The sequence below is a fragment of the Empidonax traillii genome, unplaced genomic scaffold (assembly GCF_003031625.1).
Source record: "Empidonax traillii isolate 1590-97213 ecotype Southwest subspecies unplaced genomic scaffold, ASM303162v1 scaffold1028:size206112, whole genome shotgun sequence".
Taxonomy (NCBI): domain Eukaryota; kingdom Metazoa; phylum Chordata; class Aves; order Passeriformes; family Tyrannidae; genus Empidonax; species Empidonax traillii.
In genome coordinates, this window is record NW_020956221.1 from 73,097 (window position 1) to 91,964 (window position 18,868).

An 18,868-nucleotide genomic window follows, 5' to 3' on the forward strand; every position below is an offset into this window, starting at 1 on the left:
AACTTTGTGTATTTATCCAAAACCCTCTGAGCTCTTTACTCTTTTAAATCTCTTTCATATGTGTGATTTGTGCCGTGTCTTGTTCTCTGGGGTTACAAATGTGACTACCAGGCAAGGACCCTGTAAACACCAAGAAGCTCAGACACCATTAGTTGACTCCTCCCAGAAGGATGGTCAGGCAAGTCAGATGTCTCAGGAAGGTGAAGCCTGAGCCACACAAGCTGTGTAAAAGGGCATTTGGAAAATAGAATCCAAATGAAACTCTCCACCCAGCCCTTTCACCAATGAGAACTTTCTCATTTGCTGTCCACAAACCCTGAGCTCTGAGAGGATGGCAGTGACTCACAGGGTCACTGCCCAGCTGTTTGCCCTGTGCTGAGATGCCATCTCTGAGCAAAATCAGCAGAGCAGACAAGGCACATACAGACAACCTGCCAACCCAGCCCCTGCTGCAGCCACCAGAGCACCTGGGGCTGGTGAGGCATCACCCTTCTGCTGGCATGGGAGATGCCAAGGGAGTGGGAGCATCCTGAAGAGCCACACAAGACTCTGTGACCCACCTGCCAAATGCTGCCTTGCGTGGGGTGCACCAGAGAACACAGGACAGCCCCCAAGCTGCAGGGTGGGCCACCAGTCACGGGGCTCACTGCACTGGCCTGGGGGATTTCACAGACTGAGCCGGTCCTGCCAAGTTTGTCAGGAACTTTTGTGAGCCACACATTTGTAGGACAACCTTAATGCAGAACTATCCTCCAGGAGACAGTCCAACAGCAGTTCCCAGCAATCCCCTCTCTCTGCCACATTCCTGTGCAGAATTTTATAGAAAAATGCAACATTCTGGTACTCTACTTGACACAAATTGTTCTTTCTCTTTTTTGTCAAAGAGAAGAAATGGTCTTTTATCTATGTCTATACACTTTCTCAGAAGAAGGCCACCTTGAAGAGCAGAGTCACCAGACAAGAAAGCACAACAGTTTCTGTGCCTGGGAAGTGCTGTCCTGGGCACACAGGAGCTGTTTCTCCATGAGCAGTAGCCTGAAACAGTTTTAAGAGGCCCCAGACTGGCTGTCACCATTTCTGAGTTCGGGCAGTACATCCTCCACGTTCATTGCTGTCGTCACAAAGGGGTGTGCAGAGCAAGGTATCCTACATGTCCTTAGTTATTCGACATAATGCTCCTCTTAGATTGCTGTGGCAGAGAAAGCTACCACACCCTGGAGGATTATGCCATTTTATGATATTTGTCTGGATCTAGATTGGAAATCTGACATATAACTTAAATAAGTATTTACTTACTAGGTCTACACCAAATAGACACCTAGTGTATGTGATTCAGTTTAATAAAAGACACTGCTGCACTTCATAAATCTTCTTTCAGAAATGTCATGACTAAGTAGAATTAGTACTTAATTTTATTTATGAATTTACTTTAAGGTCATGCTCATTCTGTACTTGATAGAATCAAGTTAAATGAAAAAAAACTAGAAAAATACACTAAAAGAAGTTATACTGTGTTCACTAGAATGTCTTTTTTCTAATCAGTGAAACCAAAAAAAGTCATCTTCTGGCTTTTCATGTAAAGAAATCTTTTTTCCTCAGTCAGAACATTAAGGGTGGGCTCTCCTTTTCTAAAACCACCATATACCCTCAGCAATTACACTGAGATGACTGCTGCCAGCAGAGCTGGAAAGGCTCACTGCGCAGGGAAATCTGGCTAAACTCTGATAGGATAAGTTTAGACTCTTTCCCTTTCTTTGCATTTTCTGCTCCCAGTTTTGGGGCTTCCCCATGCAGTTTGATACCTTCTAGGAGTCTGGCATTTTTGGTTCCAACTCTGTGCTCGGGGAGGCTGGATTCCCGTGCTGGCCACAGGGAAAATACTGTCTGGAAGAACATCTAAAAGACAGGCTTTAGAGCCAACAGCCTGTTGCAGATCTAGCTCTAGGTGACCAGCTCTGGCCCTATAGCTGAAATTAATTTTGTACACTGTAAACACTGGTTTCTAGCCTGAAAGCAGTACCTCATACCTGCACAACGCCCTGGGCTAGGCTTGCTTTGTATGTGTTTTCAAAAGGAGTTTCTGGATTTATACATATATATTTAAAACCTGTGTTGGCTAACACAGGAGGTGAGTCCAGGAAGAAAGTCTGTGCTGACAAACAGAAGCAGCCAGCTCTCGAGATAAGCTTGAAGTTGCTTATCTTACTGGTTTGTCAAGAAATGTCATCAGCTCCAAAGGGGGACGAGAAAACATTTAGCATCTCTCTGAAACAGAAGCAGACGCAACCTCAGCAATTCTTCTGGGCAGACCCCTCAGTTAGTTCTTCTTTCCAATGCAAAGTAAAGGAAGGCTGTGGATCCAATGCCATGCAGGTGTGGCATGTGGGGAGGGGTGAATGTCAAGAGTGCCCTCCAAGAGCCGTGGAATTCTCTGGCAGGCACGGGGATGCTGAGCAGAGCTGTGCCCGGAGCCCTCCATGCCTCCAGTTCAACACTGTGCTACAACAGGGTGTGGAAGAGAAGAGCAGGGAATTCCCAGGAGCTCCCAGGAGCTGCTGTTTCTCCCTGGGAGGACTCCTATCCCACCATGAACATCCTGAAATGGTGTTTCAGTCCTTGGTTGAGAAGTTTGCAGTCAAATTCCTCTGTGAATCCCCCGCCAGAAAGAATCCAACAAGAGGACAACTTGTTCTCTCACAGGGCCTTCTGCCCTAAGGATAAATGCCTTAACCTCCTCATGCCCCTCTGTAAGAGGAGTAATAGTATCTCCCAAGAAAGGTAAGAGAACCTCTCTTCTCTTGCCCTCTCCAGCTGAAAGACACAGCTTCTTAAGGCAAGGACAACCTTTTGCAGAAACAGGTTTGTGTCTAAGACCAGTTTCAGGTGGGTGTCACTCAGTAATTCTATAATTCTGGAAAAGTGGCACTGGCCCACTGATAAGCCCTGCACAATATATTGAGGTAATATTCATGATTTAACTAAACTGCCTCAGGAAATCCCAAAGCAAGAGCTGAAATTTCATCTTCAACGTACACAGACATTTGCACACCCACCCACAGACACTGTGGCATGCCCAGTACAGGAGCTTAGTGCTTCCAACTACTCATAATTTAGTGAACCCTCTAAAAGGTGTTATTATTTAACATGTTTCTACAGCAAAGCACAGGTGTGCACAGTGATTTACAAAAGAACACAGACACGGCCACTGCCCTCAGGGATTCCTTACCTGGGTTAGGAGTGACATGAGATAATATAGCACAAGATGACTTCATGCAAATGGCAGCGCAGATTTATTTTTATAGAGGTGTTCTTCAACACAGGATACTTATGTCAGGCCACTGAGATGATTGAAACAAGTTAATTAAAATATTGGCCCAGCAAAGTTCCACTGGAAGGTTTGATTCTGCACAGTGCTGGCTTCTTAAACTTCATGAACACAATAGAAGGGAAAACAGAGTATTTGTGAAATGGGGTCCATAGCAAAGTCAAACATAATCAAATAATCATAGGATAGTTTGGATTGGTAGGATCCTCTGCTGATAGCCAAGGAGAACACCCATTCTGAACTGATTCACTCACTAATGTCTCAAGCCTATAAAATGCACAAGCATGAAAATCTCAGTGGTTTGGTAGGAACCTGGTCAGCTCTCATACCCTACTGAAATGAGCATGAAGTTGACTTGACAACAAATTTACTTTACAAATGTGGTTGGTAGCACTGTCCTCTATTTCCTTGTCAGGTTCAGAGCGGAGGTTTCTTTTCTGCTGTTTTTTGCTTGGTTGTTTTTTTGTTTGGTTTTTTTTTTTGGTAGTGTTTTCATTTGTTTGGTTTTTTTTTTTTGTCTTGTTGGTGTTTTGCTTGTGGTTTTATTTTTACTAAGAATATTTTCTACTTCTTAAATCAGAGTGGACAATGTTTCCCTTCCTGAGCACCACACAGTACCTCAGCTGAATTATTAGAAGTACAGAATAATATAATAGTGTCTTATAGAACAGGATAGCACAGAATAGAATGGAATATAATATATAACACATCTGGTTCCTCCCTACCCCATTTAATTTAAGGACACTGGTATACTTTAGGATGCAGTTTCTCTGAGGTGCCTCCAGGATTCCATGCTTTCTGACAAGGGCTGCAAAGCACTTTTTAAACGCCCAGTACGCTGCAAGACGTCTCCAGCTGAGCTTTCACCTATGACGACATATCCACCCACTGGTGCCCACTGAGAAGGAAAGGCCCCAAGCACTCAGCAGGGAATCCGAGTCCCACAGTGGGTCTGGAGAGAACACAGGCAGGAGATGCTGTCCCTGCTCCAGCTCTTGCTCCCCCAGGGCTCTGGGAGAGCTTTGTGGAAGCACAGCCGGCTGTGACACAAGGCAGGCCTTTCTCAAAGGTGCAGTGCAGCTGGAGCCACCCCCTCATGCTGCCCCAGCCATGCTCCCGTGCACTCTTTAAATGAGTGCTCAGCACCATGTTCTCATTAAGCTTTGACAAAAACAAGCAGCACTGCTTAATTTCCCCATTTTCTGTAAGTATGGGGTACAGACTGTTTGCTAGGGCTGAGCTAGTAAGAAATATTTGCTCTGACAAATATTGTTTCACAGAGGAGAACCCAAAAACTTCATATTTCTCTGGGCACTTCTAACCATCCTTTCAAACTTACTAACCTCACAGAAGCTGTCCCAGAAAACTTCACCAGGGGACATATTGCCAAAAGACAGTCAAAAACACAACAGAATTATGCTCACTGGAACAGAAATGCTGACTATTGTTTAAGGTTGCCAGGATTTAATTGAATATATTTAGGGGGTAAATTAAGGGGAAAAAAACCCTGTAAATCATTGGAAGACTCATTACAGAAATCACTGTGGAAAGTACTACCAAACCTTTAGAAAATAACCACAACATTCAAAAAATGTTTGAAAAAATGTGAAAAGTAGAGGCAGAGTAAAAATCTCTTTTTAAGAGACATGCTCCCAAAAGTATATATACAGTGACAGCAAGGAGCTGCAAAAAGGCAAGTGTGAAATAATTCTGGCTCATGTACAGCCCATTCTAAAAGAAAATTTGACAAACCCACATGAGCAACAGACAACAATCCAGCTGACAGAGCAATTACAAACTGATGACCAAGATTCTGGCACCTCCAACCATAAAAACTGAGTGGGAGCCTAGAGAAAAAAACGCTGAGTAAGTGAAGAATCCATAAATAAACCATTATGTCATACCACTACACATTATGGGCTTTGAGATCTGCAGTGTTCCCTGTCCCAAACACACTTCTTGCCTCAGCCTTCACTAAAAAGGTCAGGTGGTTACAGAACTGATATCACCAGCTGGGCATCAGGCAGAAGGCAGGATCTGTCCAGGCTGAACACTTTCCAGTTTAGCTGTCCCTCATCTCAGAACACGTAATGAAGCCAGTTTACAGCTGGTAGTCCTGACAGCCATTAGGGCTGAAAACTTGGGGAGAACTATAATAAGGAAGAAATGAAAAGACAAATGTAATGCCTTTGTCTAAAAGAGAAAATAAAAAAAAAATTAAAAAAAGAAAGGAAAGGAATTGTAGGAGCAATAATTTTAACTTGAATAAATAAAAAAATATGGGAACAAAACCCCGTTTGTAAGCTCATAACTAAGAACAAGGAGATGAGTAAGAGTCAACATGGATCTGTCAAGAACAAATCATGTTAAACCAATCTAATTTCCTTCTTTTGCCACCCAGGGCCTCAGAGGCAAGAAGAAGAGTTTATACCATATAACTTGGACTTAAAGGGAGCTTTTGACACTGCTTTATATGACATTCTCACAAGAAAACTAAGAACATACCAAATGGGTACAGACCATCTGGAAATCATACTTGGAGTGTAGTTATCAAAATGGAAGGCTGTGCTGACTAGTTTTCCTTGTGATCTGTGCTGGATTCGATACCAGTCAGGTTTTACTCCTGACTGGACCAAGGGAATAACTGCACATTGAATTTATGAATTATGTCAGGTTGGGAAGGACTGCGAGGAAGCTGGAGGAAGTTTGGGTGAAAACTGAAAATGAACATGGAGAACTGATTCAGAAAAGAAGAAAAAAAAAAAAAGTTAAAGAAAGAGAAGGCAAATCAGGAATGCAAATGATTCTGTATGTTCCCAGCTGCACAAATGCAAGCTGGGAAACATGTGGTGTGACAGCAGCTGCACAGAAGAAGCTGCAAATTGAGGCAGAGTCAAAAGTGTCCTGCTGCTGTGAAAACACCATGCTGGCAGGATAAACAGCAGTGCAGTTACAGCACATCTGAAGTGCTCCTTCAGCTCTAACCCCGAGGAGGAGAGACCTCAGCACTGCACCACAACACAGCTGGGACACCAGGGGGAATGGAAGAGCCCTTGAAAGCGCTGGGCAAGGGCTGCTGAGAGAACACATCTGTGAAGAGGTGGAAGTTTTTACATATTGAAAGGCTGCTCCTACAAGAAGGCAGTAATAGGTTCTTGGCCCCTCTAGAGAGAGAAGCAGCGGGTTTGAATGCAGAAACACAGTTTCAGGTTATTATTTGTAAAATATATACCAGTAGAGGTCCTGAGATACTGGAATAGACTGTGGAACCTTCTCTACTGAAGACCTTTAGGACGAGGATAAAAAAGCTGTTGTGAAGGACACCTGTGTTGTTAGGCTATGTTAGGGCTGACAGTCAGAGACCCTCCTGAGTTTCCTGCCAGCCCTGCTTTTCTACCTGGCTTTTTCTGCTTGTACAAACCGATTTCAGTGGTCTACAGCTCTGATGCGCAGCACCAGCTAGGGAAAGTTAGAGAAATTAAATTAATCCCTGATTTTATAAACCAAGCAGCTCAAAATTAATCCCACTGAAAATGCAAACACATAAAGGATCTGCTCCAGACATAGAGAAAACTCTCTCTGACTTGTTTTGCCCTTGGATCAAACCAAAAGAGAAGAGCTCACACTATTTTCCTTGAGAATTGCTAATGAGTGTGTTGAATAAAACACAAAATCACGAAGGAAATAAACTTATCTACAAAAGTCTTCATCCAACATGTTCTACTTAGGGGGGTGGTGGCAGAGTTTTAGTTTACTTATCTAGATGTATGTATTGCCATTGCCATAAAAAATGACTCAATCTGTCCTCAGCTTTCAAGCCTTGTTGAAAAGGATAGGTTTGGCAAAAAACCCTAAACTTCTGCCGTGGTTCATTTCTGCTTCCCACTGACCTATATTGTATTGTGTCATATAATCAATCTGGTGCCTTGTGTAAGTGCATGTGGAATTTGTTTTGTTTAACAGCAGCCTGTAGGACTTTCTTCTATCATTGCTGATCCAAGATTTAGGAAATTACTGGCCAAACAGTGTATATTCTACAGCTTATTATTTGAAGTTAAATTACAGCTCTAATGGCTGACATTCAGTGGCAGCCTTATTCATCCAGTTGCTGACAGGGGCCATTTCAGGATGATGTGAGCAACAGGAATATTCTCATCTTGTTACCCAGAAAAATACATGTCTTGCAAATAACTCTGGAATGGTTAAATCTTTAACCCCGTGCTCACAGCTGAGTGGCTGATGGTGAATTTAGCATGTGTGACTCTCAGCTGAGCGTGGCTACAGGCTGGAAACACTCTGCTGAACCCGTGCGTGTTCCAGTGCAGCGAAGTACAGCAATTATGGACCTGGGAATAATTTCCACATCAGACCAGACAAAGTTTAGTGCTCAGTTAGCAGTGTAAAACTTAGTCAGAGATGACATCTAAGTGAGGGGTCAAGCACGGGCTGTTCCACGGCTCCAGGCTCCTCTCACCCTGGCTGCCACAAGTGTCTCCCTTAAGGAGCCAGGGGTCCAATATCTGTGTGTCTGAGCAGCATCTGCCTGCTCTGCTGCTACTGGAGCCCTCTGCTAGAATGCAAATGGGCTCAGGGACATGGCAGGAACTCAGCACACTCAGCACTCCTCTGATGGGCTGGCACATTGCTAGAAGTGGCTTCAGCACCTTCACCAAAGACAGAAGGCTTAATTGCAATTAATCTTAGTGGTCATCTTCTATTGGAGTTATTGGATCAGTCAGTTATCAGATCAATCAGTTATCAGACCATGCTACACGTTCCTTCTGTGTTTTGGGAATTAAACCAGAACTCTCACCTTTGACATCAAAGCAGGTATTTCTAACAGAGAAATGGGTGAATCCAAGAGCTGCAATAAAAGCCAAAGCAGTATCTTAACAAAATAAAAATCTCCACAGAATTATTCTGGTCTATGTGACAGAAAACTTTAGGAAGTCAAACAAGAATTTTTCTGCTGAGGCACAGATACTGAGCATATACAGTGCCAAGTAACTAAATAATCAGGATATTCACTGGAAAAAGAAAAAATCTAGCCCCAAAGCTGAGTCAAATCCTAAATCTGCTGCTATTTATGTCTTCGTTTCATGAACATTTCTGGAAAGGCTTGTCTCTGTTTTGTTGCAGAACAAGAATATTTTTGAAATCTCAGAAAATTCCATGAAATGAGATTATTGTTCTCCATTCAGGTATCACAGCAATCATTACTTAAATATTTTTAGCCACCTAGCAAAGACTTGCTCAGAACTGCTTCCAAGTGATGACATGCTAATGGAAAGCTTTGTGTACAGCGGACACATTATTTGAACCCAGAGGTTCCCTCCCTCCCCCATCAGCAGTTTCTGACAAAATCCACTGATCCTGGGACTTTAGTGAACTGCTGAGGTCATGCTTACACTGAAGTTCAAGTGAAGTTTTAGAACATCCTTTAGTTATAAAAATACTAACCCCCCCAAACCTTAATTCTTAGCAGGAAAACTTAGCTTGCTAAAAAAATCTGGTTTTCAAGCCAGATCTTATTTCTAAGCCCTTCTTATTTTAGAGCTGTGTGGAAATAGAAGAGTCATCTCTTCAGAGTGTCAGTGTGGTTTCCATTTGATATTATCCCATGACTTGAGATGATTCCATCGCTGCTATAGCTCTCAAGTGGGTGAAGGAAAGATGTTTTCCTCTATTCCTGGAGGTAATCAGGGGTATAATGGGAAGCAGGAGGACAGAAAGGAAGGTAAAGACACTTGTGAAAACCCTGGGGGAGACTACAGCCATAGTGGCCATGATAAGATGCCTCGGCATCTCCTCTGGAGACATGAGGAATATACTGAGCTGAAACACAGAAAGTGAGCAACCTGTCTCTAGTTAATCTCTGAGTAAAGCTCCTGAGCTGGAGTCACAGCTGCTATGTTCCCTCACAGCAATATGTTTCTGCTTGTTCATAAGGATTTCTATGTGTGTTTCAAAGGTGTCTGAACCAAACATTTCCCTGGGTCTGATTTTGCATTCTCATTTACCCTCATCCTGAAGAAAAGGAAACCAGATCTACATATGTAGCTTCTGCTGCATCTCATATTTCCAGTGCTTCAATTTATAGACTAAGAACATTTAGAAACAAAAAGAAAGAAATCCTGCAAGTCAACATGACATATTTTAAAACACAGGTTCCAGGTTTGACTTCAGCTGGTGAGTGAAGAGGAGGAATGAATATTGATGTGTTTATAGAGATCACACTAGGAACTAGAACAGTGGTTCCCAAACTTTTTTGGATAGCTATCAACCCTCACAATTTCTTATAGACCACCAGGCATCATTATCACCAACGTTTTAATTGAAACCACTATTAAAACAGTGTTTAATATGGTTGTGTGGATTAGCTGCAAACCCTTCCCTGTGGCCTCCTGGACCACCAGTGTTCTGTGGACCACGGTTTGGGAGCCACTGAACCAGACTGCACACAGTGCACACCTCAACAAAACATGCTGTGTCTGGAGCAAAGTCAGCCCAGCCACTGCACCACGCACTCAAGGCAACTAAACCTGTCTGGGAGCTGAAGAACACAGAACCCTTTTGTTTTTCCTTTACCCAGAGTTGCTTTTTTATTGCTTTGGAGAAACAAGTATATGGTGCCAAACCCCAGCTTCTTGTAGGATCTTCCTCATATCTGGCAGTGGTGTAATCTTGCAGGCAGCTATCTATGAGAATGAAACATAAAACATACCTCCCCCCTTCCCTGCTGTGGACTGGTCGTTCCAGAAGAGTTATGCTATCTATGAATCTGAAAGTCAAAAAATTAGAAATACCTTCTAAGGTTTGGGAGTTCTTTTTTCTCCTCTGGAAAATTTGTTCCTTTATTTTTCCCTTCCAAGTCCATTAATGATGCTAAAGCTCTGTGTGTGGTCATTAAAGCATTCCAGCAACTTTCTGCAAATTCTTTACAGTTATTCTTTGGCTGCAGCACTACAACTTTGTCTGTTTATCACCAGAGAAACACACACAGGAAAATGCCGACGGCTCTGAGAAGGGAACTTGTGGGGGAGCATTATAAATAAGGACAGCAAACCAGCAGGGACATGATCGAGCCCTGCATGGAGTCAGTGACAGAGGGGTCTCTCCTGGGAGCAGGGTTGGGCTGGAGGTTCCATCTGATGGCTCTGCCTTGGTACCTCCTTGCACCCCACAGGCAACTCAGCCAACCGGTAAAGAAAAGGGGCTTATTTCCCTCTCTTCATATGCTCATTATCAACAGCTATGACATGGAATTGGGAAGGAGGAACCTTGGCAAGCAGCAACACCATAGAAAAAGAACTTTTTTCTAAAAATAACTTTTTTTTTTAAATAAGACTGTGCTTCTGTGACAGCGTCTCACCTGTTTGGGAGAGGAAATAGTGCTGTCCCAGCACTTCCATGGCCCTTGTATGCTCAATAGCCGTGGTAATGCAGAGGTTTGAGTCAGAGTGGGAGTGGAAAAGAGTCATTACAGCAAAACCAGCACACAGGAGAAGTCAGCCAGTAAAGTCTACTTAACCTTGAAACATGAAACCTACCCAGCTCTTGTCTCTATAGGTCTCTCCTGCAATACTTTACACTCAGTAAGTATCACTAGTGGATGCTACTGAAGCATTTACAAATTAGATTAATAAACTCCCCCATTTGTGTCCCGTCTTTTTTTTTTTTTTTTTTTTGTCTGAACCCCTTTCTTTTCCCACGCAGTGCCAATGCTTAGAGGTAACTATTAACTCCTTATTAATCTGAAATAGAAAAAGTTCGGCTTGCCAACATGACTAGACAGTGTGAAAACAAGCCTTGTGGCCTCCCCTCCCCAGCGTGCAGACTCAGAGCCAGATTGCCCTCCTGTGAAGGGTCGGGGGGGTGCCCACCCGGGGTACCGTGCCCAGCTGAGCCAAGCACTGTAACTACGTGTGGAATTCTGTAAGAATGAGGGATACACACCGAGCAGCGCTGCCCTGCCCACGCTGCTGCCCGACACCCTTGTGCAGATAATGTGTGTACTTTCTGTAGTGAGTAAGTGCTGCCTTTGTGCCAACCCATCAGCTTTTGGCTTCTCTCCACAGGAAGCAGGGAGGCCGCGTTCACCTATGCCATTACTGCTGCCGGGGTTGCACACGCTGTCACGGCCGCCTGCAGCCAGGGCAACCTCAGCAATTGTGGCTGTGACCGAGAGAAACAGGGCTACTACAACCAGGAGGAGGGCTGGAAGTGGGGAGGCTGCTCCGCGGATATCAGATACGGCATTGAGTTCTCCCGGAGGTTTGTTGATGCCCGAGAAATCAAAAAGAATGCCCGGAGGCTGATGAACTTGCACAACAATGAGGCTGGAAGAAAGGTATTCCAGAAAGGACGAGGGATGGGGATCCGTGTGCGCTGGAGGACGGGGGGGGAGGCTGGCTGGTGGCAGGAGCATTCCCTGAGAACTCACCCCTGTCTCTGCTGTTGTCCCGCACCCGCATCGAGTCACCCCATGGCATCTCATGTTTACGTTTTGTTGCTGTTTCTTTTTATTCAGAGCTGAACACGTATTAGAGACACTCCTCTAAAAATTGCTGCTTCCTAAGCCTTCTTTCCAGTCCCCTGCTCACAGAGAGAACCTTGCTGGATCTGTCTGACATACTGATAAATCACCGCTTTTCATCTGATTTGCTAAAATCTAGCCAGGGACGTCAGGGCTTGTGATGGGGTAGGAGTGAGTGTCTGCACTGCTCAGCTCCCACAGCACCTGTAGCTATTTATTCCAGCCAAACCAGAACACTTTCTTTGCCCCAGCTCTAATGAAATACACACAAATACACAATGCACTTCTTAGCAAAGGCACAACTGTCCCTTTGTCACTGGTGGGCCACAAACAGCTGCCTAAGTGTCACTCTGGGAGAAGAAGCAGTTTCCTGTCTGCAACCATGGCTGGGTTGCTTGCCATGGAAACAGTAAACATCGTGGAGCTACGCTGGCTTATGTCCACTGAATAACAACACTCAGAGCTCTCATAGCTTGCCCTTAAAAAAGCACAACAAATCTCTCTGCCTAATATATGCTTACATCAGGAGAGATTTTACCATACCCTTCAAAGTGTTTCGACCCTTCAGTGCTGCAGAAGAATCCAGTACACCAGTATAACTAATCCAGTATACTAATCCAGTATAATCCTTCCCCACTGGCCCCCAAAATCAGCCTGAAATTTCCTTCTCTAAACAGTGTGTGTTCTTAGTGGTGCCCTGAGCACTGGGCAGAGAGTGTTGACTGGTGGTGATGGAAACAGTGCAGTTCTCTTACTGCCTGGGTTTTCCTTGTTAACACTCAGGTGCAGATGGCTGTGCACTGACATAGAAGGTGGTGTATGGGCAGTTGTTCATTGGGAGGAAAATCCTATATAAATGCAATGTGGCGAGAGAGGCACAATCTCCAGTGTAGAGATAGGATGGATACTTCAACAGTGGCTGACACCGAGCTCTCTGGATGTGCAGCAGACAGCTCACTGAAGAGCCAGACAGAAAAGCAGCCTTAAGAGAGGCACAGTCTTTTTTTCCCCCCAAACTTGGTGCCACGTGTGTAACAGCTCCTCATACAGCAGCTGACCACCAGGTTGGAAGGCCAGCCCCAGGTCTGATCACCTCTCCTGGGCTGAGTATTTCAGCTCGTGCACTGTGTTTGGAGGCAAAAGAAGGTGGAAGGCAAATGTTAAACTGGTCAGGGAGCATTTATTCCTGCTGGATGCATTACCATCCCTGCTCAAGCTGGCCCCCTCTGTGGTGTGCCCTGTGCCACTCCACAGAGACCCTGATGCACACCCTGCTTGGAACATGTTAGATGATATTTAAGCTTTTCAGGGAATTTCTGGAGACTGTGGAATGAGGGAATCCCCTCATTGCATCCCCTAATGGCTCTGGATTGCATTCCTAGGAATTGTTTCAGCTAATGGCAGGTTTGCAAAGTTTCTGATAAATTTTAATAAGTGGCACCAGTGACAAAACCATAAACTTGCCATTGGTGCCATTTGTAAGAAACAGACGCTGAGGGATTCGTGGTGACACGATGGAAGATGTACGTTTTGTGGCCAAACAGCTCCGTGCTGTGTGAAAGGGCAATGGAATGAACTTCCCCATCAGCTTTGAAACATCCACTCTGGGCCAGGATGGAAAGTACAAGTGAGGTCAATGAAAACAAGCCCCCAGAGGAGGACTAGTGCAAGCCTAATGCAAATGTTACTGAAAGAACGGCTGGTTGCAAATCTGAATGATTACAGAGAGATCTGTGGGCAAAACTTTGATAGAGTAATGAAAAATTAAATACCAACAAAACCAAGTCAGCTTTGATGCTGTTTTATGAGGCAGCTTTCTACCATGTATTTTTAGAAACAAGTATCTTTATTCTGGGATAAATTAACTTAGAAAGAGTAACATCTGGGAACACACACCATTAATCCTATTTTTTTGTTGAAAGCTTCAAAACAATGACTGTCTCTCATGAGGAATCTCATTTATAAAAATGGGGGGTTCTGTTTGTTTGTTTTTAAGGGGTGAGTTAAAAGAACAAGCTGACAAATTGGTAGCAGATCGCAGCTTTTACCAAAAAGAGGGAAAGAAATTTTTCTAACAGTTTATCAATCAATTAGGCTCTTCTGATAGGCAGTGACTGTGGTTATGTGCAGAACAAGCTGGCCTGTTCCTTTCCCTTCCAGAACAACCATCACACTGACTGCCAGAAACTCAGCCTGATACCATCCCAATAGCTATTCCTTTGGAATGGCAGGGGCTTTTTCTTGTTGTTTTTTTGGAATGCTTGGAAGATGACAAGAGCTTTTTTTTTTTTTTTTTTTTTTTAAACAATAAGAGTGTGGGGAAAAAACAACTAATTCAGACTCTCTTCAGAAGAGATTATTCAATTACTTGGGACAACATTTCCATCTAAGCCATGGCTTGTTCTCACAGTTCCTGGCGCCACAGGACTGTGGTACTGGGAAGGGGTTTTTTGCTGACTTGCTTTGGCTGTAGAACAGCTAATGAGGTGATTTGTTGGTCACCATTCATTATATATATACATCCACACAGACATAAATATATGGAGCGTGTGTGTGCACACAGTTATGGATATTTACACATATTTGTATGTACTGTTTGCACTATAGGTATTACAATATGTAAGACGGTGTCAGGCCCCTGCAGGTCCCGTGAAACATTCTAATTGCTCAGCTGGGTCCTGGCAGATGCACAGCATGCCCACAGCTGCTGCAGGCTGCCCTCACTGCCACCTGACAGCACAGGGGGGCAGAGGCAATGCCCACAAAAAGACTCTGGATGAAATGCTCCCAAGTCACAGTGGAGGCTGAATCCCAGTTTCGAACGTGAAACCCAACAAATTTTATGCTCTTATAAGCCTAAAATGTTCTTTAAAATGTGACTTTGTTTCCTAAGTCATTTCAGCGATGCAAAGAATGTGACTTTCCAGGTTTTACAGCCCTGAGTCCATCATTTGCTGAAAGTTTCTTTCTTTAAAAGCAGCAAATTATTTCGCTGCACACCCCTTGAGAGAACACTCATGAAAGGAAAGCTTCCCATAGTTGTGCTTCATGCCACACTTTCCACTTTCCCACTTAAACTGATTTGCAGACAGATATAAATTCAATTTCAAAAAGTTTGGTGCTACAGCTTGGGTGGGTTGGATGGATAACTACAGCTTATCCATATGTCCTGAATATGCTTTGGCTCAAAACCTCCCGAGGATAGACCTCCTGCTTCCAGTTGGGCTGCATTTACTAGACTATTTTTTTTTCTTCCAGAAACACACCCTTAACATTGACTGCCAGAAGCTACATCTGGTGCTATCCTACTTTTTTGAACATTTTGCTTTAAAATTAGAGGGGGTAAGAGCCAAATATTTTAGGACTTGCTAACTTGTTTTATTCAAGAAATGTGCGTGCCCATGCACACCATGCGATGCATGCAAGACAGAGATCATCCATCCAGTAAAATACCACTGCATGCTCTCAAACCTGACACGTCTATTCTACTTGAAAGAATGAAACTATCAATGAAATATTTTTAACTATTTCAGGTGATACTTAAAATTTTACCTCAAGCGTTACAACAAAAAAAGAGAGTGAAACACTGCAATCACACTTAGTTTGGGGATGGCTGGGAGGGTGCTTCTGAAGATTATGGCTTTTCCCAACATTTCACTGCAAAAATAAAATTCAGAAAGTTTTAACCAATTGCAGCAGTTTATTGCTCAATTATAGCAGCTGTTTTCTCTTTTCTAGAAGGCAGGGAAGAGACACTGATGGATTAGGTTACTCTTCATCCTCACAACAGTACGGACTTCCATGTGACAGGCAGCAGATCCCAAAATCCCAGGTTAATTTTCCTGGCAGCCAGGAGGAGAACTTGTGTACAGAGAGCAGCGGGACACCCTCCGTTTGGAATGCATTAAGTGGGGATGCTGTGGAAGAGGGTGTCAGGGAGGCAGGGGGAGGCCAGGAGGAGGTGAACTGGTACGTCTTGGCACCTGTGAGGGTGCTGAGCTCTGGCCCGTGCCAGGGAAAAAACACCTCCTGCTGGGGCTGGATACTGACCCCTGCAAAGCAGAGGGTCCCTGTTTCCATCGAAGTAATCCATAAGAAAAAGAGGGATGACAAAAGAAGCAGTAAGCACAGGAATTCAGTTCCTCATCTCTCATCCCACGGAGTATAAATATTGTTTTGATGCTCTATGAAGCATCACAGAGCATCCTCCCAGAGGAGCAGAAAGAAAGCTATGCAGCTGAAGCACCCTTGTTGCTCTCCTGCTGGCTCCACGTCTTCTCTTCGGGGAGACGTGTCATGAACTGCTCAGTTCTGGGCTCTGTGATCTGCTACTAACAAAGAGTAATTTCGGGACATTTGTACTAGAGGAGCAGCATCAGACCCTACTAATGTTAGTTACACCCCTGCCTGTCAAAGTTAAAAAACCAAATGCAAACCATCCCCACTTGGAGTCCCACATCGGTCCACGAGAGCTGCAGGAGAATCAAAGGAGAGGCGACACCCTGTGACCAGCACCCGGCTCTCTTGGTAGCCAGTGCCCCAAACAAAAGCTGATCACTCGCGTTTTTGATGGAGGAAAACTGCTAAAGTCTTCTATTTCTTTTTGATACTGCAGTCACAAAGTAATATGGATTTTGTTACATTTAACATCTGGTCCAAAAATGTGCATTTCCATTAAGGAAAACACAAACCAGAAAAGGCAAGCCAAAACACACACACACAAAATGTTACTATTGTTTTTTTATACTTTATCCAGATAGGATTTTTAATATGTACAGAAACTGTATCTGATGTTATGCAGTTGGGTCTAGATATGGAACTTCAAAAAATGAGTCTCTTTTCATGCACATAATTTTGTTTTATTTTGGTCTTCTCAAGTCTTTTTCTACTTAACTGGCCCTCAGATTGCATTTTCAGTGTGTGATTTATGTAGGTATAGGAAGACGTGGGGTTAAGAAAGCTTTAACATTGTATTTCACAATTCATTTAATGAAGTAGCAGTAGTTAGAAAATTTTACTTGGTCAGATTCACAGTGGGGTGGGAGTGGGCCTGTATGTGGAAAAATGGACTTGAGGAATGTTCCTACGATTAGTCCGAGGCAGCACAGCCCAGCGATGGGAATTTGCTCTGGGAGGTAGATCATGCTGTAAACCATTCAAGATTAGATAGAGGCACTGACATCTGACAAATGGAACTGCTGAGTACGAGCTAATGATTTTCAATCTTTAATCAAGCGCCCAGCCTGGCACAGGGCATTAGATTTGAGTAAATATGTACCTGTAAGGCTCAGGGTCAAAACCGTGATGGGAATTTTGCCGAGGACGTTTAGGAAGCAAAACATTAGTGGCTCTTCATTCAGAGCCTTGAGCAAACAGGGTCAGATGTGGCCACCTTAGCCAGGCCCTGGCAGTGGGAAGCTGCTGGAGACACCCAGCAGAGAGGGATACCTCCAGGAGAGCCTGGCTGGGCAGCACGGAACACTCTGTAGCATCTGGGTGGAAAGAGGGGGAAAAATACTGCTTAGAATCTGCTTAGTTTGGGCCTTGTATTCCCTGACCTCCAAGATTCTGGGCACAATTCTGTACCCACAGCTGACTGTGGGCACACAAATTATAGCATTCAGGAATTTAACTACCTGATGATTGGGCCTGTGCTCAGTGTTATAACCCCAAACATTCCACATCCATGAGAGAAGTCTCCAAAAAAATAAAAAAAACCTGTGAGATTGGCTTCAGGAGCATGAATTAATACTTTTTGAAACTGCTGCTGTTTTTGAGCCTGTCTGGCTTGCATTTGCAAGTTCTTCCACCATCACAGACAGTGGGAACCGTCAAAAAAACACAACAGTGAAATCAGGTCTCTGCTCAGCAAAATGAGTCACAAAACTGGACCTTCAGAAAGACAATGACAAAAAGATAAACCGAGACTTAGGATAAAGTAGCTGAAGATTGTACTACAGAGGGTGCCAAGCAGTGTATGCAAATCATATATAGATGTATAGAATAATGTAAATAAATGGCAGCATCTCAACCAAATGCACACAGAGGCAAACATATATACACACACAGAGACATCTGTATATTAGTTTACATTTACAGATGCGTCACCTGGGACTCCAGAACGGGTGATACTGTTTTTCAGGAGCAATGGCATTTTTTAGTGTATCAGGGAAGCACATCAGTGGCAAAGACAGGGGTTCCTTGTGACAGTGACTGGAGCGTAGAGCCCACAGAAGAAAAAGGAACCTCCCAAATTTCACCTCCTTCCACTCTCTTAGTAAGTTACTGCCTTGGTCTTTCTGACCGAAATGCAGACATCAGGAACACGTGTGGAGCACGGCAAGGGGTGCACACCTCCACAGGATTTACTGCTGAGGGAGGAGTGTGGCTCAGGGCTCACAGATCCCACTGGCAGTGCTTTCCTAGAAAACTTAGTGCTCTTTGGTGAAGGTATGGAGAAGGTTTCCTCCCTCCACCTTTTGTCACGGATTTTGCTGTAGCTCTTAGAGCTGCTGTAGGAGCCGTAAGAAAGCTTGAGAAAGCTGTAGAAGCAGGTTGGTTTCAGCAAAACCAAACGTATTTCAGCAATGTCAAGCACAACTTCTAAGCACTTCTGTACATATCTACAAACACAAATACTAAGAGATTATTTAAACCCAGATTTGTGGAACGGGATTGAAATCTTGTTGGGGGTCTTTGGAAAAAGACCTTCTGCACAGGCCCGAAAGGGACATGGAGGAGACCCTGGAGACCCCTGAAAGACCTTGCACTATGTCATAATGAATTCCTCTACTCACTGCCACTGAAATGCTGCTGCTGCTTCCAACTCAGGATATTCTATGATTCTTGCATAGGATGCTCAGCTATCTTATATTTGCTACTCTATATTGGCAAGGAAGAACCCAAACCAAATATTCTCTTTAATATTGAAACCCCAGAAATTTGGGAAAAAACAAACCATACAATTTAAGTGAAACTCAAACAACTCAGGAGGGTGCCCTCTATTT

The 18,868-nt window shown here is 43.9% G+C and overlaps 1 protein-coding gene and 1 long non-coding RNA gene across 3 annotated transcripts in view; one reads left to right on the plus strand and one right to left on the minus strand.

Annotated features, from left to right (window-relative positions):
* Positions 1-18,868, plus strand: part of LOC114068280 (protein Wnt-7b) — a 75,150-nt gene that overhangs the window by 54,133 nt on the left and 2,149 nt on the right. Inside the window, exon 3 of the mRNA XM_027904255.1 lies at positions 11,404-11,675. Within this exon, the coding sequence (XP_027760056.1) occupies positions 11,404-11,675 (272 nt within the window). The remainder of the gene's footprint in view (positions 1-11,403; positions 11,676-18,868) is intronic.
* The window catches only part of LOC114068282, a 74,979-nt gene that overhangs the window by 181 nt on the left and 55,930 nt on the right, over positions 1-18,868 (minus strand). The gene's annotated exons all lie outside the window — the stretch shown is intronic.